General features: G+C 43.1%; 1 protein-coding gene across 2 annotated transcripts in view; it reads right to left on the bottom strand.

The window, feature by feature from the left end:
- The window catches only part of LOC146856314 (uncharacterized), a 37,453-nt gene extending 15,911 nt beyond the window's left edge, over window positions 1-21,542 (bottom strand). The window contains exons 1-2 of one of the 2 annotated variants that reach the window (XM_085654425.1): window positions 21,451-21,542; window positions 9,746-10,712 (exon numbers count right to left, since the gene is read on the bottom strand). In XM_085654425.1, coding sequence (XP_085510551.1) covers window positions 9,746-10,403 — 658 coding nt within the window. In that variant the 5' untranslated portion in view covers window positions 10,404-10,712; window positions 21,451-21,542. Of the gene's footprint in view, window positions 1-9,745; window positions 10,713-13,092; window positions 13,260-21,450 lie in introns of those variants that run through there. The other variant, XM_085654424.1, reaches the window with a different exon arrangement.
- Window positions 21,543-22,024: the final 482 nt, after the last annotated feature.

The raw sequence follows: 22,024 nt of genomic DNA, 5'->3' as shown, positions 1-22,024 counted from the left end.
GTTTTAAGAAAAACAATTTGTCCTCTCAATTCTGTGATGGAAAGTTCTGGGATCTGCGTGGATCTACAAAATTCTACCCAGCCCGCATTACCCAAAGTCTTCCGAGAAAAATAGTAGGTCACCTGGGTTTTTGGCCCCGGGCTCGGCGGCCATATTGTAAAACTACCAAGCCCACACATTTTTGAAAACTAGAGATCCAGGGGAGTCCAGGAAGGTGTGGCTTGCGTGGGTCCCCCAACGTTTTCCTACCCAGAATCCCCTGCTAACCTCAAATGTTGATGAAAAAAAAAAATCACTTTTTTCTCAAATTTCTGTGTGGAAAGTTCTGGAATCTACGTGGATCCACCCAGCGTTCCCCCGATAAAAATGATACCTCACTCACTTGGATGGGTCAAGTACCCGCGACAGGCAAGGGCCCAAAACGTGTTGAGGAGACATCAAAATGTCCTATCACAAAACAACCTGGTTTGGCAAGGGGGGCCACCTGGGTTTTTGGCCCCGGGCTCGGTGGCCATCTATGGAAAACTACCAAACCCAAACGTTTCTGAAAACTAGACACCCGGGGGAGTCCAGCGAGGTATGGCTTGCGTGGGTCCCCCAACATTTTCCTACCCAGAATCCCCAGCAAACCTCAAATTTAGCAGAAAAAAAAAATCACTTTTTTCTCAAATTTCTGTGTGGGAAAGTTCTGGAATCTATCTGGATCCACAAATGTCCTACCCCACAGCGTTCCCCTCAGCCTCCCGAGTAAAATTATACCTCACTTGTGGGGGTGGGCAAGGGCCTGTGACTGGGAAGAGCCCAAAACATAGGGAATTCTGCATTGGACACTCACATAAGTGAGGTATCATTGTGGGGTAGGACATTTGTGCCGCCACAGTGATTCCACACAAAAATATGTGGAAATTAGTTTTTTCCGCTAAATTTGAGGTTTGCAGGGAATTCTGGGTAGGGATACATTGGGGGATCCACGCAAGCCATACCTCTTTGGACTCCCCAGGGTGTCTAGTTTTCAGAAATGTGTGAGTTTGGTAGGTTTCCCTAGATGGCGGCGAGCCCGGGGCCAAAACCCCAGGTACCCCTCCCAAAACCAGGTAGTTTTGTTATAGGTAATTTTTAAGTCTCAACAGTACGATTTGGGCCATTTCCTGTTGCAGCCACTATGCCTACCCACACAAGTGAGGTACCATTTTTATTGGGAGACCGGGGGGGAACGCTGCGTGGTAGGAAATTTGTGGATCCACACAGATTCCAGAACTTTCTCACACAGATATTTGAAAAAAAAAGTGATTTTTTCAGCGAAATTTGAGGTTTGCAGGGGACTCTGGGTAGGAGAATGTTGTGGGACCCACGCAAGCCATACCTCGCTGGACTCCCCCGGTTGTCTAGTTTCCAGAAATGTGTGGGTCTGGTAGGTTTCCCTAGATGGCCGCCGAGCCCCGGGCCAAAAACTCATGGGACCCACCTTGCAAAATCAGGTTAGTTTGTGATAGGTAATTTTGATGTCGCCTCAATAGATTTTAGGCCCTTGCCTGTCGCGGGTACTTGACGCACCCATGCAAGTAAGGTACCATTTTTCTCGAAACACTTTGGGGAACGGGGGTGGGTGGAATTAGGTGGATCCACGCAGATTCCAGAACTTTCCACCACAGAAATGTGAGGAAAATGTGGTTTTTTTTTTTTACAATTCTTTAAGTTTGTAAGGGATCCTGGGTAACAGAACCTAGTGAGAAGCAGTCAAGTCACCCCATCCTGGATTCCCCTGGGTGTCTAGTTTTCAAAAATGTATAAGTTTGCTAGGTTTCCCTAGGTGCCGGCAGACCTAGGGTTAAAAACCTACAGCTAGGTACTTTGCAAAACAAGCATTTGCAATGCAATAGGTCTTGCATTTGCGAAAGTTTGAGCTATTGGCATTGTAAATGACAATGCCTTTTATTTATGCGTTTGAAAACCTGCAAGCTGTGCGTAAACAAGCACTTTTTACTTATAGTCCATGCTTATGAGAAGCAAGGCTGACAGTCTCTTTTACTGCCAGCCTTGCTTCTCGTAAGCAAGGACTATACGTTCAAAGTGTGTGTTTATGCACCGACTGCAGGTTTAAAAAAAATAAATGGATAAAAGGCATTGTCATTTACAATGCCAATAGCTCCAACTCTCGCAAATGCGAGACCTATTGCACTGCATTGCAAATGCTTGTTATGCTGGGCTTCATAATGTTAACACTAAGGGGCACCAGAGATCTGGGCTGCAGCAGGGAAATACACCAGTAACCGGTTGCTGCAGAAGTGAACTTATACGAGGGAAAGGCGCTCAGAAAAAAACAGCGTGAGGAGTTACGACGGGTTCAATGGTAACCCTGACAATGGTACCACAAAACACAAGAACTTCTAGAAATCTTCCCCTTTTGTGGCACGCGTGCTACAGAAGGGAAATAAGAGCACAAATGCAGGTTTTTGTATGGGAAATGTTGCAGATGTTTGAGTGGGTGACTGCATGCTCCCAAGGTCCGAGGTTGGTTCATCTGCACATCCCGTTGCTTTGGTCATCGCTTTTTAGGGACTGTGGTGGTCAGAGGGACCCTAAAATTGCGGGTGTTAAGAGACATAGTTGAAGCATGTGAGCGTGAATAAAACGCGCCAGCACACGGTTTCCTGGTCTGCGTTGGGGTTTTAATGAAGACAGGAGTTGCCCACCGTCCCCGTCGTTGCCTGTCACCGCGCTCCATTAGCGCATGCCGGGGAACTTCTCTGTTCTTCGCAGTTCCACCACACTATGTAAATGGGGGGATTTCAAGGAAACGCCGGCATGATGAGGCAGCTGACATGTGTTTGCCCGCGATCTCCCACCCACAGTATGTGTTAAACGTGCACGCTCGAGCAAAAGGCCCGTATGTTGTGGAGCAGCCAATGACGCGTTTATTTACTACTCTAATTCTAGGCTAGGTTACACAGCAGGTCAGTGTTTTTAGCTATTTGACCCGGTCCCCTCAGTGTTTGTTAAACGTGCATGCACGCGCACACACACTATTCATTATTCATATGGACCAATAATTAACAATATCAGCAGAACAGTTATATGTATTAGAACATTTCTGTGACATTTGTACAGATTAATCCGTTGATAACTCTGGGAAGATAGCCTATTTATCGGCCTATCTCAGATCTGTATATTCCTGGAACAATGAATTGTGCAGAAACCATGTTGTCCTCATCCTGGTTTCTTTGGTCCACTCAGGAACATGATGAGCATTAATTTATCGTTGCACAGGGCGAAGTAACACAACTGTCAGCACCGCCTGTGTGCCAATCAGCAGTAACGAGCTGCAGTCGAGAGACCATGGCAACACGTAGATAGCACGAAGGGTTCAAACTTCAACTGCCCACAATTAAAATGGAAAATATGGTCGGTGCAGCAACCACCATCCTTTCAAGCTTACATTTTCAAGTGCCTGCTCTGTGCTAGCAACAAATGTGAAACGCCCGACAACGTGGGCGCGTGCCCGGTAAGGTCTGTTCTTCATCTCGAGGCCATGCCTTCGGCACCTCACGCTGGGCGCTTGGTGCCATGGAGCGCTGGGAATCAGCGTTTTCAAAGGTCCCAGTGTCCTGCTGACACTCCTTAGAACGTGGCGTTCTGCGCTGCAGTCCGTGGCAGCGTGTTTGTTTATATCCAAGAAGTGGTGAATGCTTCTACGCCATGTACTCTTAAAATGCAGTACTTCCAGGGTTGAACAAAGCCGGCAAAAACATCGCTACTGCGTATCATTTCATTGCGTGACAGATGACGCCGTGCACGAGCGTGCACAAGTGAAATCTCCAGTCCGGGTGGGCGGGGCCTAATGCCGACAGGGCAGACACCAACCCGGCTTCCAGAGAAGCCGGACACAAAAGCAGCAACAATACATCTCGCCATGGCAAATCAGCGCTTGTGAGCTGCAATGCAGGAGAGACCTAAAAAAGGGTCATTTTTAGGTCTCGCTGAGCCAGCGCGCACGCGCTGCTCGAAGAGCATTTAGTATACAGGTTTTCAAAGTGCTACCCAGGCCTAAAGCTTGAGTGCACGATGGCGTGCACGTGCACAGCTGCTGCTCGCAACCCCTCCTCCCTTCTCCCCCTCCCTTTTCGTCAGCTTTAATCAGGCTCCTCTGCTGCTGGCATTCCCCCCCCTCCCTTCTCGCCCAGCCCTTCTTGTCACCTCAGCTTGCACTCACCCCTCCTTTCTCCCCTTTCGGACGCTTTGATGTTCTCAGTGAGCCGCGCGGCCAATGCTTGTTTGCATGTGGATTTACTCTCGAACCCCTGACCTCCGTAAAAGCTCCCTTAATGACATCTTACAATTTGTTGCAATTAAGAAAAGAAAAAAACAACGGTCATCTAGATTCAAAGTCGCAAGCATAATGTTTTTTAAATCCAATCGTGAGAAAAATGGTGCATCTATTTTGTCCATTCAAGGAAACGGGGAATACTCTGACAATTTCATTGGTTCCCAAAATATACCAGATTGCTTCCCAATTGTCTCTGGCCTTTCACTGTTGCCTTATAACATGCACATATTTGTACTCACCTTTTATTTAACTGGGAAAGAAATGACAGTACCTTACTGTCGGAAGTATATCTTATTTTACCAGCCTCGGAAATGTTCCTTTTGTATTTATTACAAGGGAAATGTGTAGCTGCAGTGTTACAATTACTCGCTAGTGGTTTGAATGCAGACATCTCTGCTTAACTCTCATCATATCGAATGTAACCATACACACACACAACCATAAAGACACACGAACACACAACCACAACTACACACCCAACACACAACCACACACACAATAACACAAACACACAACCACACACAACCACCACACACAATCACACAACCACACACCCCCACACAACCACAGCCACACACACAAACACAATAACACACAACCACGCACAACCACACAACTACACACTCCCACACACACAATCACACACACAACCACACACATACCCACAACCACACACAGCCACAAACACAACCACACACAACTACACACACACAACCACAACTACACACACAACTACACACACAACCACAACACACACACAACCACAAACACACACAATAACAAACACACATCCAACCACAATTACACACACAACCACAACCACACACACAACAACACACAACCACAAACACACACACACAACCACAAACACACACACACCCACACAACCACACACACAACCACAACACACAAACACACACAACCACACCCACAACTACACACACACCTCACACACAACCACAACTACACACACAACCACAACGCACAACCACACACACAACCACAAAACCACACACACAATAACACAAACACAACCACACACAACCACAACTACACACACAACCACACACACAACCACACATGCACATCCACACACACAACCACAACTACACACACAACCACAACACACAAACACACACAGCCACACACAGAACCACACACAGAACCACACACAAAACCACAAACACAACCACTCACACACACAACCACACACACACACACAACCACACACACAACCTCAAACACACACACAACCTCAAACACACACAACCACACGCAACCACACACACACAACTACAATCACACACAATCACACAACCACACACATATACACAAAACAAAACACACAATAACACAAACACACAACCACAACTACACACACACAACCACAAGCACAAACAACCACAAGCACACAACCACACACACAACCACATACAGTTTTTGGGGCTGTCAGCATAAATACGCTGTCACCAAACACTATGCACACCTCAGGAAAGTTTGGGAACTCACCCCCAACTTTGAAACCACTTGCTGTTGCAGAGTGTGTGCTGTACACATGGCAATATCTTGACACAGCGGACTGTTGCAAGGAATGCTTTGAGCCTCGGAGGCTGACAGACCTCAGTCTGTACATTAGTTCACCAAGTCTTGGCACTGCATGAAAACAGGGTGCCCACTGTCCAGCATGAAGTGAGACATTGTGATCGGGGCTGGAGATGCTATTTAGCAATCTGCTTAGAACATTGTGTTTCATTTATGGCATTAAACATAAAGGAGCACTGGCAACGCTGATAAAATGGATTTCATTTTGAGTAGTGACTAAAACTTTAAAAAAGCCTGCAGTACGGAAACAAGCATTTGCAATGCAACAGGTCTCGCATTTGCAAAAGTTTAAGCTATTGGCATTGTTCATGACAATGCCTTTTTTATCTATTTTATAAAACAAACACACAAATAAATGCCATTATCATTTACAATGCCAATAGCTAGTGTTGCATTATTATTAGCAATGCCAACTGCTCACACTTTTATAATGCGAGACCTATTGCATTGCAAATGCTTGTTCACTGTGGAAATGTGGTGTGTCCACGTTCCGTTTTGCGCCGTTTTCTGTCGCGGGCACTAGGTCTCCCCACACAAGTGATGCACCATTTTTCTCGGAAGACTTTGGGGAATGCGGGGTGGGTGGAATTTTGTGGATCCACACGATTCCAGAACTTTCCACCACAGAAATGAGAGGAAAATGTGTTTTTTTGGACAATTTTCTAGGTTTGCAAGGGATTCTGGGTATCAGAACCTGGTAAGAGCCAGTCAAGTCTCCCCATCCTGGATTCCCCTGGGTGTCTAGTTTTCAAAAATGTAGAGGTTTGCTAGGTTTCCCTAGGTGCCGGCAGAGCTAGGGTTCAAAGACTATAGCTAGGCACTTTTCAAAAAAAGGTTCATTTTTCAATGTGAAAATGTGTTATTTGCACGTTGCGTTTTGAGCCATTTCCTGTCGTGGGACTAGGCCTACCCACACAAGTGAGGTACCATTTTTAATCGGGAGACTTAGGGTGATAATAAACCATTGCAAGTTGCTGCTCAGTTATTGGCTCTGGGTTCGTCGGGTTCTTGGTGAACCTACAGGTCCTATATATCCCCACAACCAGAAAGGTCCAGCGGAAGTAACGGTATATTGCTTTCAAACAGCTGTCATAATTAGAAGAAGTTACAGGTAAAAAGGTTGACACAGATGGCTGTTTTTTTCAACTAATTTTAAAATGTTCCTATATTCAACGGTTTGTTTCTATAAAGAAACCTTGTAGGATCTACACAAATGACCCCTTGCTGAATTCAGAATTGTGTCTACTTTTCTAAAATGTATAGCTTTCCAGGATCCATTATTGCTTTCATACCCATTTCTACCATTAACTGGAAAGAGGTTGAAAGCATAAAAAAATAGCAAAAGTAGGCTATGTCCCAGAAAAATGCCAAAACTGTGTAAAATATTTTGGTTTTCTGACAAAAGCCTGCTTTTCCCTGAAAGCTGGGAAGATGGGGATTTCAGCACCCCAACAAATTTTTTGATGCAATTATCAGGGAAGAATGTATGTAAAACACGGGAACCCAAATAGAATCGTTCAGGGACCTTGGGAACCAACTTATTACAAGAGACAGTGGTCCCTGGGAAAGTCAATGATGCGTATGCAATGAATATAGCCTCAATCAGTACTATATTTGCGCCAATATCCAGCCGGATAGAGGCACTTTTTAATATGCACAATATTTGAGAATAGAACACAGAATGCAAGTCAAATAACAGTGGGATACAAGCCTGTATCCATAGACCTACATATCAGACAAACAAACAAAGTAAAAAAGGCTCAGGCAGTTTGCGGTTGTTTCAATCAGCTAATACACAAATGGCAAAACAACTAATATGAAAGGGTCACCTTCACACAAAATTATATACAAGAATTACTGTGTATAAGGTTGCCAACTTTTTCGACGGCGTTTCGATCCTCCGGAGAGCGGTGACCATCAGGCGCCATTCCATGCTTAACTCAAGGCTTGTCCCGTCCAAAACTCCGACCTTGGACCACCACTACATCGCTAGCGTTATTCCTTACACGGAGGCTTCGCCATCCTGACCAACCTGTCACCGAACCCGAACCCTGATATAGCTCTCCATTTCTGACGGATTCCATCCGTCCAGGGTCCTCAAGCCCCTTTCTTCTCAGCCCTCGCCCAGCGGGCTATACTTGCAGTAAAATTACAGGCAATTGTTGACAGGCACTTTATTTGATAGTCCTGATGATGATCCAATATCCAACAGATAAGGATCGATACACTGTTGATATAGTTGTCAACCATATACACAGTAATTCTTGTATATAATTTTGTGTGAAGGTGACCCTTTCATATTAGTTGTTTCGCCATTTGTGTATTAGCTGATTGAAACAACCGCAAACTGCCTGAGCCTTTTTTACTTTGTTTGTCTGATATGTAGGGCTATGGATACAGGCTTGTATCCCACTGTTATTTGACTTGCATTCTGTGTTCTATTCTCAACTATTGTGCATATTAAAAAGTGCCTCTATCCGGCTGGATATTGGCGTAAATATAGTACTGATTGAGGCTATATTCATTGCATACGCATCATTGAATTTCCCAGTGACCACTGTCTCTTGTAATTATCAGGGAAGAAAACAGACGCTTTCTTCTGTAGCCCTTTTTTCCCCCATTTAAAAAAAAAAAAAGTATCTGTATTTTGGCTAATTTCTGGGTCCCCTGCAGGGGAATCCACAAACCTTGGGTACCTTTAGAAACCCCATGATGTTGGAAAAAAAGGATGCAAATTTGGTGTGGATACCTTATGTGGTCAAAATGTTACAGGGGCCTAAGCGCGAACTACCCCAAATAGCCACAAAAAAAAATCTTAGCACGGGGTGGGGGGGGTGAAAGGAGGGGGAGAGGCCTAGCAGTGAAGGGGTTAAGGGGCCATCAGGCCTCCTTTTGTTTAAGTATCCTGGCTGGGAGCTATGAAGGGGGCGGGAGAGACGCACACCTAAAAGCAATTGAGGGAAAACAAATGCATACAGCTTATCACTTCCCAGGTACTTAAGAGAGGCATGCTTTTGATTTTGTTCAGTCCTTGGGTCCAAGAGATATGCATGCACTGTAGGAATGTTAGATGCAGTGGTCTGTCCCAGTATTTACACAAATACCAACTTAAATACCATTATTTTTTTTTTATATATCGCTACACATACAATGCATGGTGTCAGAGCACTTTATCACACATTATATATTGACAATAAATCATGTGTGTGTAAATCAATGTGTAGGATTTGTAACCTAAGACAGTGAGGTTTACAAGGCCCTTTATATCCCACTGTGCTACAGTAGAGGGATTGCAATTTATTAACTGTAAGTATCAAATGGATCTCTTTTTTAAAAGCAGTAACCAATTTACCAATCTACATAAATCTATCTAAACCTATAGGAATCAAGTGTGCATTGCCTATTTAAATAAATGTGAAAAAAAACTAGCTGCAGCGTCTTTTTTTGCTTGTGACAAAATAAAATGTGGATAAATACAGATAAAATGACCAAAAAATAAATATGGATAAATACAGACAGAAATGTAAAAAAATTAAATACCATAAAATCCGGGAGCACTAATTATAATCTGAGTTAAAAAAAAAAGCAGGTCTAGGAGTTCTTCTCTAAATGCGTCATAGTTCCTCCATCTAAGAATCCAATGTTCTGTATAAGAAATGTATGGATGACGTGATAAAAAATAACATTACTGAATGAACAGGGTCTCCCTCAATAGCAAATCAATAACTTACATTGAGGTTGGATTTTATTATTTCCATAACCCACTTTATGACCAAAACTCCATAAGTGTACCTTCTCCAACAGAGAAAAGGCTCCTACCTTCTGTCACATGCACCTTCTCCAGTTCCAAGGTTTGCACACTGGACATTAAACCTCCAGCTGCATGCTTGTAGTGTTCCCCAGCGAGGATTTCCTCAATCAGCCGAACTGCACTCTCGAGCGACTGCACCTGGTGATGACTTAACCATTCTTTAGCATCCCCTGGCAAAATGTGGATAAACTGCTCCACCACGATGATCTCTACAATTTCTTCAGAGCTCCGCTTCTCTGGTTTCAACCACCTCCTGCCCAATTCCCGCAGTCGATTGGCCACAGCCCGTAGTCCAGCTTCTGATAAGAATGAAACACTGCGAAACTTCCTCCGATATATTTCCTCACTCACAGTCAGGTGTCTAAGGAGAGCATCTTTCAACTGATCATAGTCCTCAGCAGCATAACTAGGCAAAGCTTGGTAAATGAGCCGAGCTTCCTCAGATAACAAAGGAGCTAAACGCACTGGCCACTGATGCTTTGGCCATAGAGCACACTCTGCTATACGTTCAAACGTCCTCAAGAAATATTCTGGGTCTTCCCCAGGTTTCATCGACACAAGTTCCTTGCCCGGGATCTGAGTCTGAAATCTGTCCCAGAGGTGAAGCTGGGATTCTTTCTGATCATTTTTCATACGAGTATGAACGTGTCCCAAAGGCCATGCCATGGTCCTCTTAACAATGTTCAATGTCTGCACAATCTCCTAATTAGCAATGTGCAGACATCTATAACCATCACACTGTTGCTTGCATTCTTCATACCATGAGGCAGACTTTTTGATTGGAGCGTCCTTCAGTGGTCCAGTCGTAGTTGCACCAAAAACTCATCAACTCTCACTACTGCCTCTTGACAGTTCCAGCCTATGCCCCTATGTAGGGTATATTCCTTAAGCATCACCAGTGACTACAGATTCTGGACACAGAGTGGCTGCAAATGACCATCTTTCCTTACCCCACCAGCAGTCAATAAGTGGTACCTGAAATGACAAACATAGATAAATTATAAGATGAACTTCTTTTAGGAGCTGGACCCTGAACATTTTCCCAAACTAACTCTGTGTGAAGGTTTCTCACAAATATATGACGTTGGCTCCAGGGAATCCATGAGCGTTCTAGAGATTCAAAAAACAGCTTACGTGAGAGCCTGGGTTGCTTCATTTACAAACTATAAATTCCTTTCCCCCGTACACATAATGTGAATTTAAAGGAAACCTGCATGCTGCTTCCATGTCAATCACAGTGGAATAACTAAGGGAGAGGGGAAAGTTTTCCTAAAAGGAGCCCACTTTTGTTGTGGCGTAGGATTTGAATGCAAGAGGAATCCTCTCTTAATGGGCAGATAGTAAACAACTGTTTATGCTTGGATCGACTGGCACATATCCCTTGGTTACATTATGTCAAAGGAGGTAGGCTTGGTAGACTGGAATTGTACGAGGACACCGAGCCTTTGAAGGAGATCCAAACATGAGGGGAAAGAACTAGTTTAATAGGGACCATCAGAAAGTAAGTTTCAATTTTCATTCCCTTGTATCAACTAAGGAAGGCATACAAGCATACCTGAAACGGGTATTAAACATTAGGAATAGATTTGTGCTGACAACATTTAGGTATGATATGCTCCACCACATTGTGACTTTTCCTAGGCAGAATGAATGGTAGAGTGTCCTACGCAGTTGCCCTGTGATGGGTATGCCACTCAAGGCTCCTTGCCCTTTATATTTCCTGTAAGTTCTATGGTGTGCTGACAGCCCATTTTATTAAACCATTGCTAAAGAAATGTAATTTTAGACAACAGTTACACTCTCTAGAGGTCTGCCTGGCAGCAGTAACTCTAATTTGGTAGGCATTAAGCATGCGCAAACAGATTGATGATTTTTGAATGTGTAAGAAGTTTCGTACTGAAATATTTACTATATATGTAACGTCATTGACTGCATTTTGTGTTATATTTATTAATGTACTGTCTAGATTGTTGTAACAAAAGAACATTTATGGTTTATCACATGGAATAAAGTTTCTTCTTAACTACAAGTTTCTATATTTCCAGCTTCTCTCCATTAAATTGCGAGTTCTGATTTTCCTAAGTATGCTCATAGCAATATTATGTGTAGTTGCTTTATGGATTTTTAGGAATAGGAAAAAAAACGAAACTGTATTTGTGCTGTGCTTTCGGTTGAGAAGGTATATTTTGGACCGAGTTGACCAGCCATATAAAAAATCCTGTTTTAGCTGCAACTGTCTACCATAGCTAACGTCAAGCTCTCCAAGTGCAGCACCGAGATAAGGTAACGTGTGGATGGGATGTTTATACTGAGTGCAAATAATTTACGAAGAGCAGGTCTATATGATAATGATGCCTGGAGCTCAAATCTACTGAGAAAAAATGTAGGGAAATGAGGATGCACAAATAATTCATGGAGAGCAGAAAACATTAATAACCAATACATAATCTAATAAAGTAGCATTTTCGGAAATAATAGACCTGAATTCTGGAAATAACTCACAAAAAAGTATTGTCAGCGAATAACTTGTGGACAGCAGTAGAATGGGCCACTGTTGACTGCAACATTCTGATCAATTACTGGAGAACAGACAATTGAGGAATTTGTGAAATGTGCGCAGAAGAATTACAAAATAGGATTTACGAAATCCAGATCCCGAGATCTGGTCCCAACTAAGACACATAATGCAGTTCTATTAAAGTACTTCATATTTTAGACACCGCTGCTACCATGTATCTGTTAAGTGAATGGAACTAGGCGTGTTCTACTGCAAACACCTGAAATAGAAGTAATAAGTACTTATCTGATTTGGGCCAGAGGCTGTGGCCAATAATGAGCTAGTTGGTCATACAGTTTGTTTTGCATCTGTATTTTAAAATTAGATACTTATCGCAAGCAGATAAATTCGCTAATCAGACATCAGATGCTCACAAACACATGCCAAAAGAAGAGCAGGCCTCTCCTCCATTCCCCAACTGCAGCTCCAATAAATGTGACAATAAGCACACTCCTGCCGTTTACTAAGCTTTAACAATAACACGCGTTACTATGACCTAAGTTAAAGCTGCTCAAGATAAAGATCTACATTTACTCCAACTGAAATAGAGAAAGGATTAATCTCGAGCAGTCTCTTCTCATTCCATAGTGAGGGTTTAAAGAACGTTCAAAGAGCGCCCACCCATGTAAAAACCTGTGAGTAGCCTTTAGAGGGTGGAGGGGGACGTCGTAAGGTGCAACCTCACCACCCTCCCGAACCGTCGGTCTTTGCACACCAATTCCCATGACTTCACTTTTCGTTCCCCCCCCCCCCCCCCCCTCATTTTACTATTAAATTAGCTATATGAGTGGAACCCACCTGGATTATAATGAAGTAGGAAGGCAGGTTGTTATATCGGGGGGCGACAATATATGAAGCCTCCCGGTACAGGTACCCAGGATCTTCTCGGCGGATATACACAAAGAGTACACGCACAGCTCCAAGGGTCTGACGCTTCCGTTGTTTGTTCTGTCTCTGCCCGTTCCGATCCGGAAGTGCTTGCCTCGATCCTTTGATCAGGCGCTGAAAGTCGCATTAGTCTCATGGGACTTTCTTTAGCGATTGCTAAATAATACCCGTGTTTTAAACAAAACGGACTTTGAAGTTGGGTGATCGGATACTCAACACCCCTCGCCCCCCAAAAAAACACATTTGCATAGACATAAAAGTAGGACCACTTTAAAGCGACGAAAAGATGACAGCACACAGTATTGTATATTTATTTATTTATTTTAAAAGTTTTATATAGCGCTAGCCTGACCCGTAGGTATCAGAGCGCTTTACATACATACTGTAAACAAAAACAGGCGGAAATTGCATTACATAGTAGACAGGCAGTAAGGAAGCAAAACCAGGGATAAAAAAAATTACAGCATGGAAGATACGGTGGTTAACACAGTCCGGTCACCAACTATCCTTGAATGTCAAGAGAGAGGCGTAAACTCGGATATTGAAGTCTAGGTTAGTTGACGTTGGTCAGGAAAGTATTTGTTAAGGAGATGGATTTTCAGGCCTCTTTTGAAACAGGAGGAGGGGTTGCATCTGAGGACTCTAGGGAGAGCGTTCCACATTCTGGGAGCGTTGCCAGAGAACTATCGGAATTGTGTGGTTTTCTTTTTCAGTTTCGGAGGAATAAGGAGCTTCTCAGCGTTCTGGATTGACCTGCTCTTACCAGTTTGTTGTTCAGGTAGTTAGGGGCCGGAGAGTGAAGGGTTTTGTGTGTGATGCAGGCCAGTTTGTAAATACACCTCCCTTCCATGGGAAGCCAGTTGAGGGAGTTGAGAGCTGGAGTGATGTGATCAAATCTTTTTACTCCAGATACGAGTCGAGCGGACATGTTGAACACTGCCCTTAGAGGGGCTAGGTGAGCTTTTGGAGTCCCTGTTAGGATGGCGTTCCCGTAGTCGATTTTAGAAAGAACTAGGGATTGGACTACTGTCTTGAGGTCATCATGGGGTATAATTGTGTTGAATTGTAATTGCATTAGCCACTCAGTAGGCAACAAAGAATGGTAGGTGTATTCCAAAGGTTGTGGCCTTTTGTTTCATTTCACTAAGTTTTCATGAACTCAGAACTTTCAAATGCTCTATATCAGGGTCAGACTTAAGCATACATGCCAACATTTTAGGACAGGGATGTGGGAGATTTAAAATACAAAATCGGGAGAATGAAAATTCCCCATTGACTTCTATTGTACAAAAATCCAATTTCAGACGGGAGACAGCTAAAATAAAGCCATTCTTGGCTTGAAAACTCTGTAGTCTCCCGCCTGAATCGGGTCTATTGGCATGTATGGACTTAAGGGGCCTATACAGCCCTGCTTTCTAGGTCTCGCCTAGCAGTCTTTGCGCTGTTGTATTCAGATATGGGCTTGAAGCTCCGCCCACTTTCTGCCCATCTTTTTAATTGACTCCTGTCACTGTCTTTCGTAAACTATGGCTTTTCATTGGCCAATAGGCTTAGTACTCCCTCCTTAGTACCACCTTGTCTCTTCTTGTAACCTCTCATGAGGACACCCCCGTTACATGTGTTATTACTCAGTAGGCTTTAATTACGGCCTCGGAGCACTAGTTGGTTAAAAGGATTTTTCCTGCCATGCTCTCTCACAACCCTTGGCGTCCGTGCCATTGGTTTGTTGTTTGCGGCTCCAACGCAGCAGCATTTTGTTTCTTCTTCCTATTTGTTAACTTTTTTTCTTAAATCGCCTCAGTCTGCGCTTTCATTTTAATGGCAGCCGTTCTCCTTTCTGCTAGTCTAAATAAAAGTGCTCTGCCGCTAATAAAGTGAAAGTGCGCCATGGGGCGTTTATACAAAAAAAAAATTGTCAGCTGTTGGGTTTAATATTTTATTTACAGCTCATGGTGAGGGTATCCATTTTATGTCACCTGGTAGTGTGATGTAATTGGATTCTGTAATGGAATGAAGGGGTTGCTGGGGATTTAAGCGAGTACTTGGCAGTTGGTGGAGTTGAAGGATACAGGGCTGTGATAAATAAATGTTCTTCATAAAACCTTCGTTTTGGTCTCAACTTGAACTTTACAAGTGGCGACGAGCTGGAGCAACACTTGTTACCCCTTACACAGCCAGGGACGGTGTTGTCTCCTACAGAACCCATGGATTTTAATGGATTTCTCTTTGTGGTTTGAAATACAAGGATTAACAAGGACCTCAGATGCTGGTACCAACGTTGTGGTAGCGGACTGTGTCGAGCAATATCACTGTTTTCTTCATGATTTAATGCACAGCAACAATTGACTTTGGGATTCACAATTTATTGGCTATTGTGGGATTAAACAGGAAGCCTGCGTTTTGAAGTATCACTGTATTTTTATTATGTCCTGTGGCGATTCTATGGACTTTGGCAATTTTATCAGCTTTATTATTTTGTGACATTCAAGCGCGAGTGATCACATGCACACAATAAATACCTCGCGCGCTCCTGAAGTTATGGCACAACGCTGCACGTTCATCTCAGCATTCCTTGGCAGTGCGAGGATTCTACACTATGAATTGCTCATGCACTGCTAGCCTTCTGACACTGCTCCATTTCCTGTGTTTGAAAAGAGGAGTACTCAGCTACGAGCAGTTGTGGGCTTTTCCGGTCGCACGTTCTCCTCGATTTATAGCGGACATTTTTGCTTGGGAAGGTTGGCTAGTTAAACTTATGCAGCTGGTTGTGTTTCAGTGATGTGCACACTGTGTCAAAGTAATGTGCAGATCGTTTTGGAGGAGATTCCGTGATTGTGCACACTTTTTTCAAGTGCAGAGCGCTTTGGAGTTGGTTCAGTGATTTGCACACTTGTGTCAATGTGAAGTGCAAGTTATTACAGTGATTGGCACACTGTTCTCAAATACAAGTGCAGATTGCTTTGTTGTGATTCAGTGATTTGTAGACTCTTGCCATGTGCAGATTTTTGCAGTGATTTGCACACTATTTCACAAAATTGTATTCCTACGTTTCTAATAATCTTGCCCATTATTTCCAATAACCATGCAGTTTGAACCTCCAACACAATTTCTCCAAAACAAGGGAGATCCACCTATTCCTTGGATGCGATGGAAAGAAGAATTTTTGATATACATCAAAGCTATAGATGATGAAGATATGTCTGAGCGCAAGAAAAATATTGTCCTGCATTGTTTAGGTTCAAAGGGATAATTGAGTTTTCGTACTCTACCACAAATTACTATGGAGAGAGAGGGAGATGCGGATGAAGTTGATGTTTTTCAAGAAGCATTGTTAAGGCTGGACAATATGTTCAAACCAACTGCCAGTGTGGCTTTGAACCAATTCAAATTTTATATCAGGGCACAAGGAAGTGAAGAAAGTTTTGATTAATTTCTGACTGTATTGCAAGGGTTATCTTTACATTGCAATTTTGGAGTAATAACTAACAAAATGATCTGAGATCAAATAATAGTCATACAAAGAAAGTGTACGTAGTTCCTTATTGTGGGTCTAAAAAAGAGGTGAGAGAGCTTAGTGAAACATCCACTGTGGTGAATGATCGTCCTATGAAAAAGGGAGGAAAAATCATCCCTTTGGAAATAGGGCCCAAACACACCCAGCCCGCTAGGTGTCATGCTTCATCATTGGGCCTGCTCCTCGTCGGGTCGGCGCTGCAATACCCGACGGGCACCCAATGAGGGGCTCTTTAGCGGAGATCTTTTGTTCCTCGCCGTATGGTGCCATGGGGGTGAGGGGCCTAATAGGTGTGGATGTGGTGTGCTGGTGAGTGCTAAAACTAAAACAGGTGCGGAAGTCCAATAAGAAACCTTTATTCTGGTAGGCTCCCTACCTGATTAAAAATAGAAAAGAAGTGGCGGCTATCTGACTATAATGAATCAAGAATGATTCTTCTATGGATTTGAACATGGTGGAAAGGGTGAAGTATGGAACGTGTATTGGAGGAGATTCTGTAGCCTTGCGTGTTAAAATGGGAACACGTGTGAGGCGTCTTTCAACCAGGTTTGCAGATTGTGTGAGAATTTGAGTTTCAGTATTATATGTAATTACATTTTCATATATGTATTTTATTGTATAAAGTTTGTTGTTTTAGTTTTGCCATTTGTATAAGGGAAAGATGTGCTGGATTTAATATCTTATTTACCGCTCATGGTGTGGGTATCAATGTTATGTCACCTGGTAGTGTGATGTAATTGGATTCTGTAATGGAATGAAGGGGTTGCTAGGGGTTTGAGCGAGTACTTAGCAGTTCGTGGAGTTTAAGGGTGCTGTGATGAATAAATCTTCTTCCTAAAACCTTGGTTTTGTTCTCAACTTGAACTTTACATCAACTTGACAAACAAATGCTGTTTTTTGGGTAAAATCACCACATACCATGCTCTCACTTTACAAGCGCCCGTGCACGTTTCTTTAGACGAGCCGTATCTAAAGAAAGGGGCGTGGCCGACAAAGTTAAAGCGCAGCATGGGGCGCTTTTACCCCCCAAAAATATATGTTTGTCAACTTGACAAACAAATGCTTTTTTTTGTAAAAGTGCCCTATACCGTCCTAACCTAGCCAAACGACCCGAACATTTGGTTGTCCTATTTGGTCCCAAACCATGCAATAATGGCTTATGATCGGTTCTTAAAGTGAACCTTCCACCCAAATAAATGCATGGAAACAGTTACTAGCCCAGGCAGTTGCCAATGCATCTTGCTCAATGACCGAATAGTTCTTTTCTACATCAGACAATGAGCGAGATACAAAGACCACTGTTTTTCAATTCTACCTTCCATTTGTCTTAGTACAGCTCCTATTCCAACATCACTTGCATCAAATGTAAGAATCGTTTTCAAGCCAAACTGGAAAGGAATTAACATTTCTGCATGTGCAATGTCTTTTTTTAATTTTTCAAAGGCTTCTTTCTGTAATTCTCCCCATCCAATTTTTCTTCCTTTCTTTAGTAGGTTTCTGAGTGGAGCAGATTTGTTTACAAAGTCTCTAACAAATTTGGCATAGTAATCCAAAAGTCTCATGAATTACCTCAATTTCTCTTTTTCATTTGGAATTTGTGCATTAACTATGGCACTGACCAGGTCCATTTTAGGCTTTATTCCTTGTCCTGTGATGATATGCCCTAGATATTCCAATTCCAACTTGCATTTGTCTTTTTGTAGTCATGACAGCCTCAGTGATTCAATTCAACACTGTCCATACTGTGTCATTGTGGTTTTCTACATTTTCCCCATAAACTAAAATGTAATCTTGAAAGAATACCACATTATTTATTCCAGTCAATATGTTAGTCATAAGCCTTTGAACGTTTTATGCCTCTCCCACTCTATTTTAAAAACTTTACTAGCTTTGAGCAATCCACCTAATTCTCCATCATCGATTACAGAGACTTGGTCTGTAGCACAAGGATTTACAATTATGAGTAGGTCATACTGGTGGGACCAACCTAATATTGGAGTACTATCAGGTGCCACATAGACTGTGCATTTTGTAAAGCATTGTTTAAATCGAATATCTGCAATGACATGCCCTATCACATCAATATCAGCTCCCTGATATCCTTATAAAATTACATCAGAATCCTTCAATGTTTCCTGAGGCCACACAGCATCAAACATTTGTTTGGTGATAGTGTACAAGAATACCAGCTGAGATTAGAACCACCAAGTTATATGCACCAGAGGTGGACCAGGTCGAGAGGTTGCTATAGCTACGGAGGTCTTATGGGGAAGAAAAAAAAGATAGTGTACAAGAATCCCGAGTCTACCATTAAAACAACTTCTTTATTATTAATTAGACTTAAGATGTAACTTTCTTTTTCCCTGTTTCTGTTCTTGATAATCAACTATCAATGCTCTATGATCCACACCATTGTCTACCTCTTCCAGAACTGAAATTCTTTGGTTAGGTTCTCTGCAGACACGTGTGAAATGACCTTTTTTCCCACAAGGACGACACTCTTTGCTGATAGCAAAACAAAACTTTGAATCACCCATGTGCGAATAACTTCCACATCTGTAACACAAACAATTTGCTTGAACTTTCTTCACGTTGGGTAAAGAATTAAGCTTCCCATTGGCAGCTTTCCAATTGTGCTTAAATTGATTGGTGTTTGAGACATAGAGTTTTCTCTTTACTACATTGACCAAGTCTGATTCATTATCAAGTTTAGCTACGGTCTCTGTTCAGATTTAATCTCTGACTTTTGCATCTCCTCCAAGCATTCCTCTGACTCCTCCATAATGTTTGCAATTTTGATAGCCTCTTTCAACGAAGGATCACTTGCAGCCCAAAGTCTCTCTTGTAACGCTTTACTACTGCATTGAAAAATTAATTGATCTCTGATCATTTCCTCTGTCATCAAACCAAATTTGCATTTGGCAAATAGTTCCCTCAATCTAGCCACAAGCTAATTCATTGACTCCTGTGGTCTTTGCGGTTGGGTTTTTAAAACTTGTGAAGACTCTTTACCACATTAATAGTTTTTGCAAAACGGTTTTGCAGACATAGTTTAGCTTCTTTGTAAGCATCTTCTATCAGGTCACAATTCTCTTCACATATCTCTGTCAAGTACTTCAAAGCATATTGCCCTTCAGTGCCTAAACACCGCATTAAAATTGCTTTCTTGCAAAATTGGTGAAAAATGTGTGCCACCCAATGGCAACATATCATTTTCAAAACATTCTGACCAATCCTCTCATTGAATGGGTGGATCACCTTCTTGCATAAGAAACATAAGAAAAGAAGGAGGCACAGTAAAGGATTACATTCATGCTGTGGGAATTTACTGAGACGTAGCACAACCAAACTAAGTTATGACCACTAGATGGCAGCGTTGGATTACGTGGAATAACTATAGAACTAGAGACTACGAGCCACTCTTGAAACAGCTCCCTCGCTGCACCAGTCCAATGCGCTCTGGGAGTAGGAATACAGAACTCAACGTTTGTAAGACTTTAACAACTTTGTTTGACAAATTCCCAGTGGCGTAATACAGTCCCCCCGCATCCCCCACAGTGCTGGGGGGGGGGGGGGGGCGTATCCAGGGGCCCGCTCAGCACAGTACTCTGGTGTGACAGCTCCTGCCTGAGTGTGTGGGTGGGGGGGGGGGGTCAAGTTTGTTACGCTAGTGCAAGTTCCACCTTGGACACAGTGCTGAAAACATCATCTCGAGGTGTATTCCCGACTTGGTACTATGCAGCTCCAAGCTCTCCTGGGCAGTCTGAACAAATCGGTATGTTTAAAGTAATCAGAGGCTCATGAAATGGAGCACGATGGTGGTCACACGCTCATCTGAATTCAATAGACGCACTTACTCCAAGACGCGCTGCTGCTGCTGTCACCGCGAAGGCCAGCGTTACTTGGCACTTTCCTGACTGAGCAAACTGCTCTAAAACGAAGTGCTCTCTTGGGAGTGACCACCCTCTCACCACCTTCCACCATCTGGCCGTAAATAAAGACCAGCGCTGCTCCAGGTACTGGCACAAACTCGGTCCCTGTTCTGGAAAAATACCTAGGCGGCTACGATCACAGCAGGGTGGCACAGGTTGTTCTGCTAATTTCACCACGGGTGCCTGGCGTTCGTCCCATTCTTGTCACCAAACAAAGTGTTGTAAATGGAAGATCAAACTTTTTTATCTTCTTAATGAACTTTATGGGCAAAACAAGATACCTGTGCCCGTCACGCCAGGCAACTGTCATTCCTCACGTAACATTCACTTTCCTCACAGCTGGTGATCTGCTCATTAGAACCCCCCTGCGTAATTGGTGACATGCACAGCGTTCCTTTCAAAGTGTAACACTTGTAAACCCATGTCACAAGTCTATGAAGCATGTCAAGGAATCAGTGTTTTTTGCATGCAGGAATCTGGAGACGCCTTGAAATCGAAAGTCTCCTACCTGAATAAGGAGGGCAGGCATGTGTGCAGCAGTTTCTTGCGAACGTACTGTACAAGTCAGCAGAGTGAATGCAGTAATGCAGAACACCCCCATCCATCCGGTCCTATGACAGAGATGACCATCACATACCCACCCCTGCTCTCTGCCCAGGAGCGCTGCGGCCTCGACTGCCTGGGTGGTTTCCAGCAGCTGCCGTACCTGCGGTACAAAACTTCAGTGAGAGAGTACATTGCCTTTATCTCCTCTGGCCAGGTCTAGAACAGGAGGGGGGCGCGTGCTGTTTTAAAATAAATAAATAAATAAATAAAACTTACCTTGCCGAGTCCCGCATCTTCTCTCCTGCTCGCCTGTGTCCGACTCCAGGTCGGAAGAGGAGAGGCAGCAAGCAGCCAGCCTCCCACCCCTAATCCAATCACAACGCTGCAAGGTAACGTTGTGATTGGTCTGAACACCGTGACTCGGCGCCAGCCAGGGGCTGGAGGGGTGGACATGTTCTCCAGGCACCGTTGAAACAAAGGGTATACCCGAAGATCACTGGGACCTGGGTGTAAAGCAGTATAAAGAAATGGTCCCAGAGCATATATGCTTATATAGCAATGTCAAAAACAAAATCAAGGAAGAATAAGCAATTAAGTAATGCTGAAGTGTTATTTAATCACACTTAGCAATTGGACATTTGTGAATTAAATCAGCAATAAATAAGCAACATACGACAAAGAATTGAAGGTGCCCAGGATAGGGAGGGAGGTGATTTAGAGTGAGGTAGTAGGGCAAGTGACATATAGTGTTTGACAATATCACAATTAAATTGTTGGGCATATTACTCTATGCCACGCAATCATTCATTAGAAATACAATCATTTACACAACCATGTACTTTTGAACAAA

Source organism: Triturus cristatus, chromosome 4_1, assembly GCF_964204655.1.
Source record: "Triturus cristatus chromosome 4_1, aTriCri1.1, whole genome shotgun sequence".
Lineage (NCBI taxonomy): Eukaryota > Metazoa > Chordata > Amphibia > Caudata > Salamandridae > Triturus > Triturus cristatus.
Note: the sequence above shows the minus strand (reverse complement) of the source record. Positions and strands in the feature narration are given on the sequence as shown.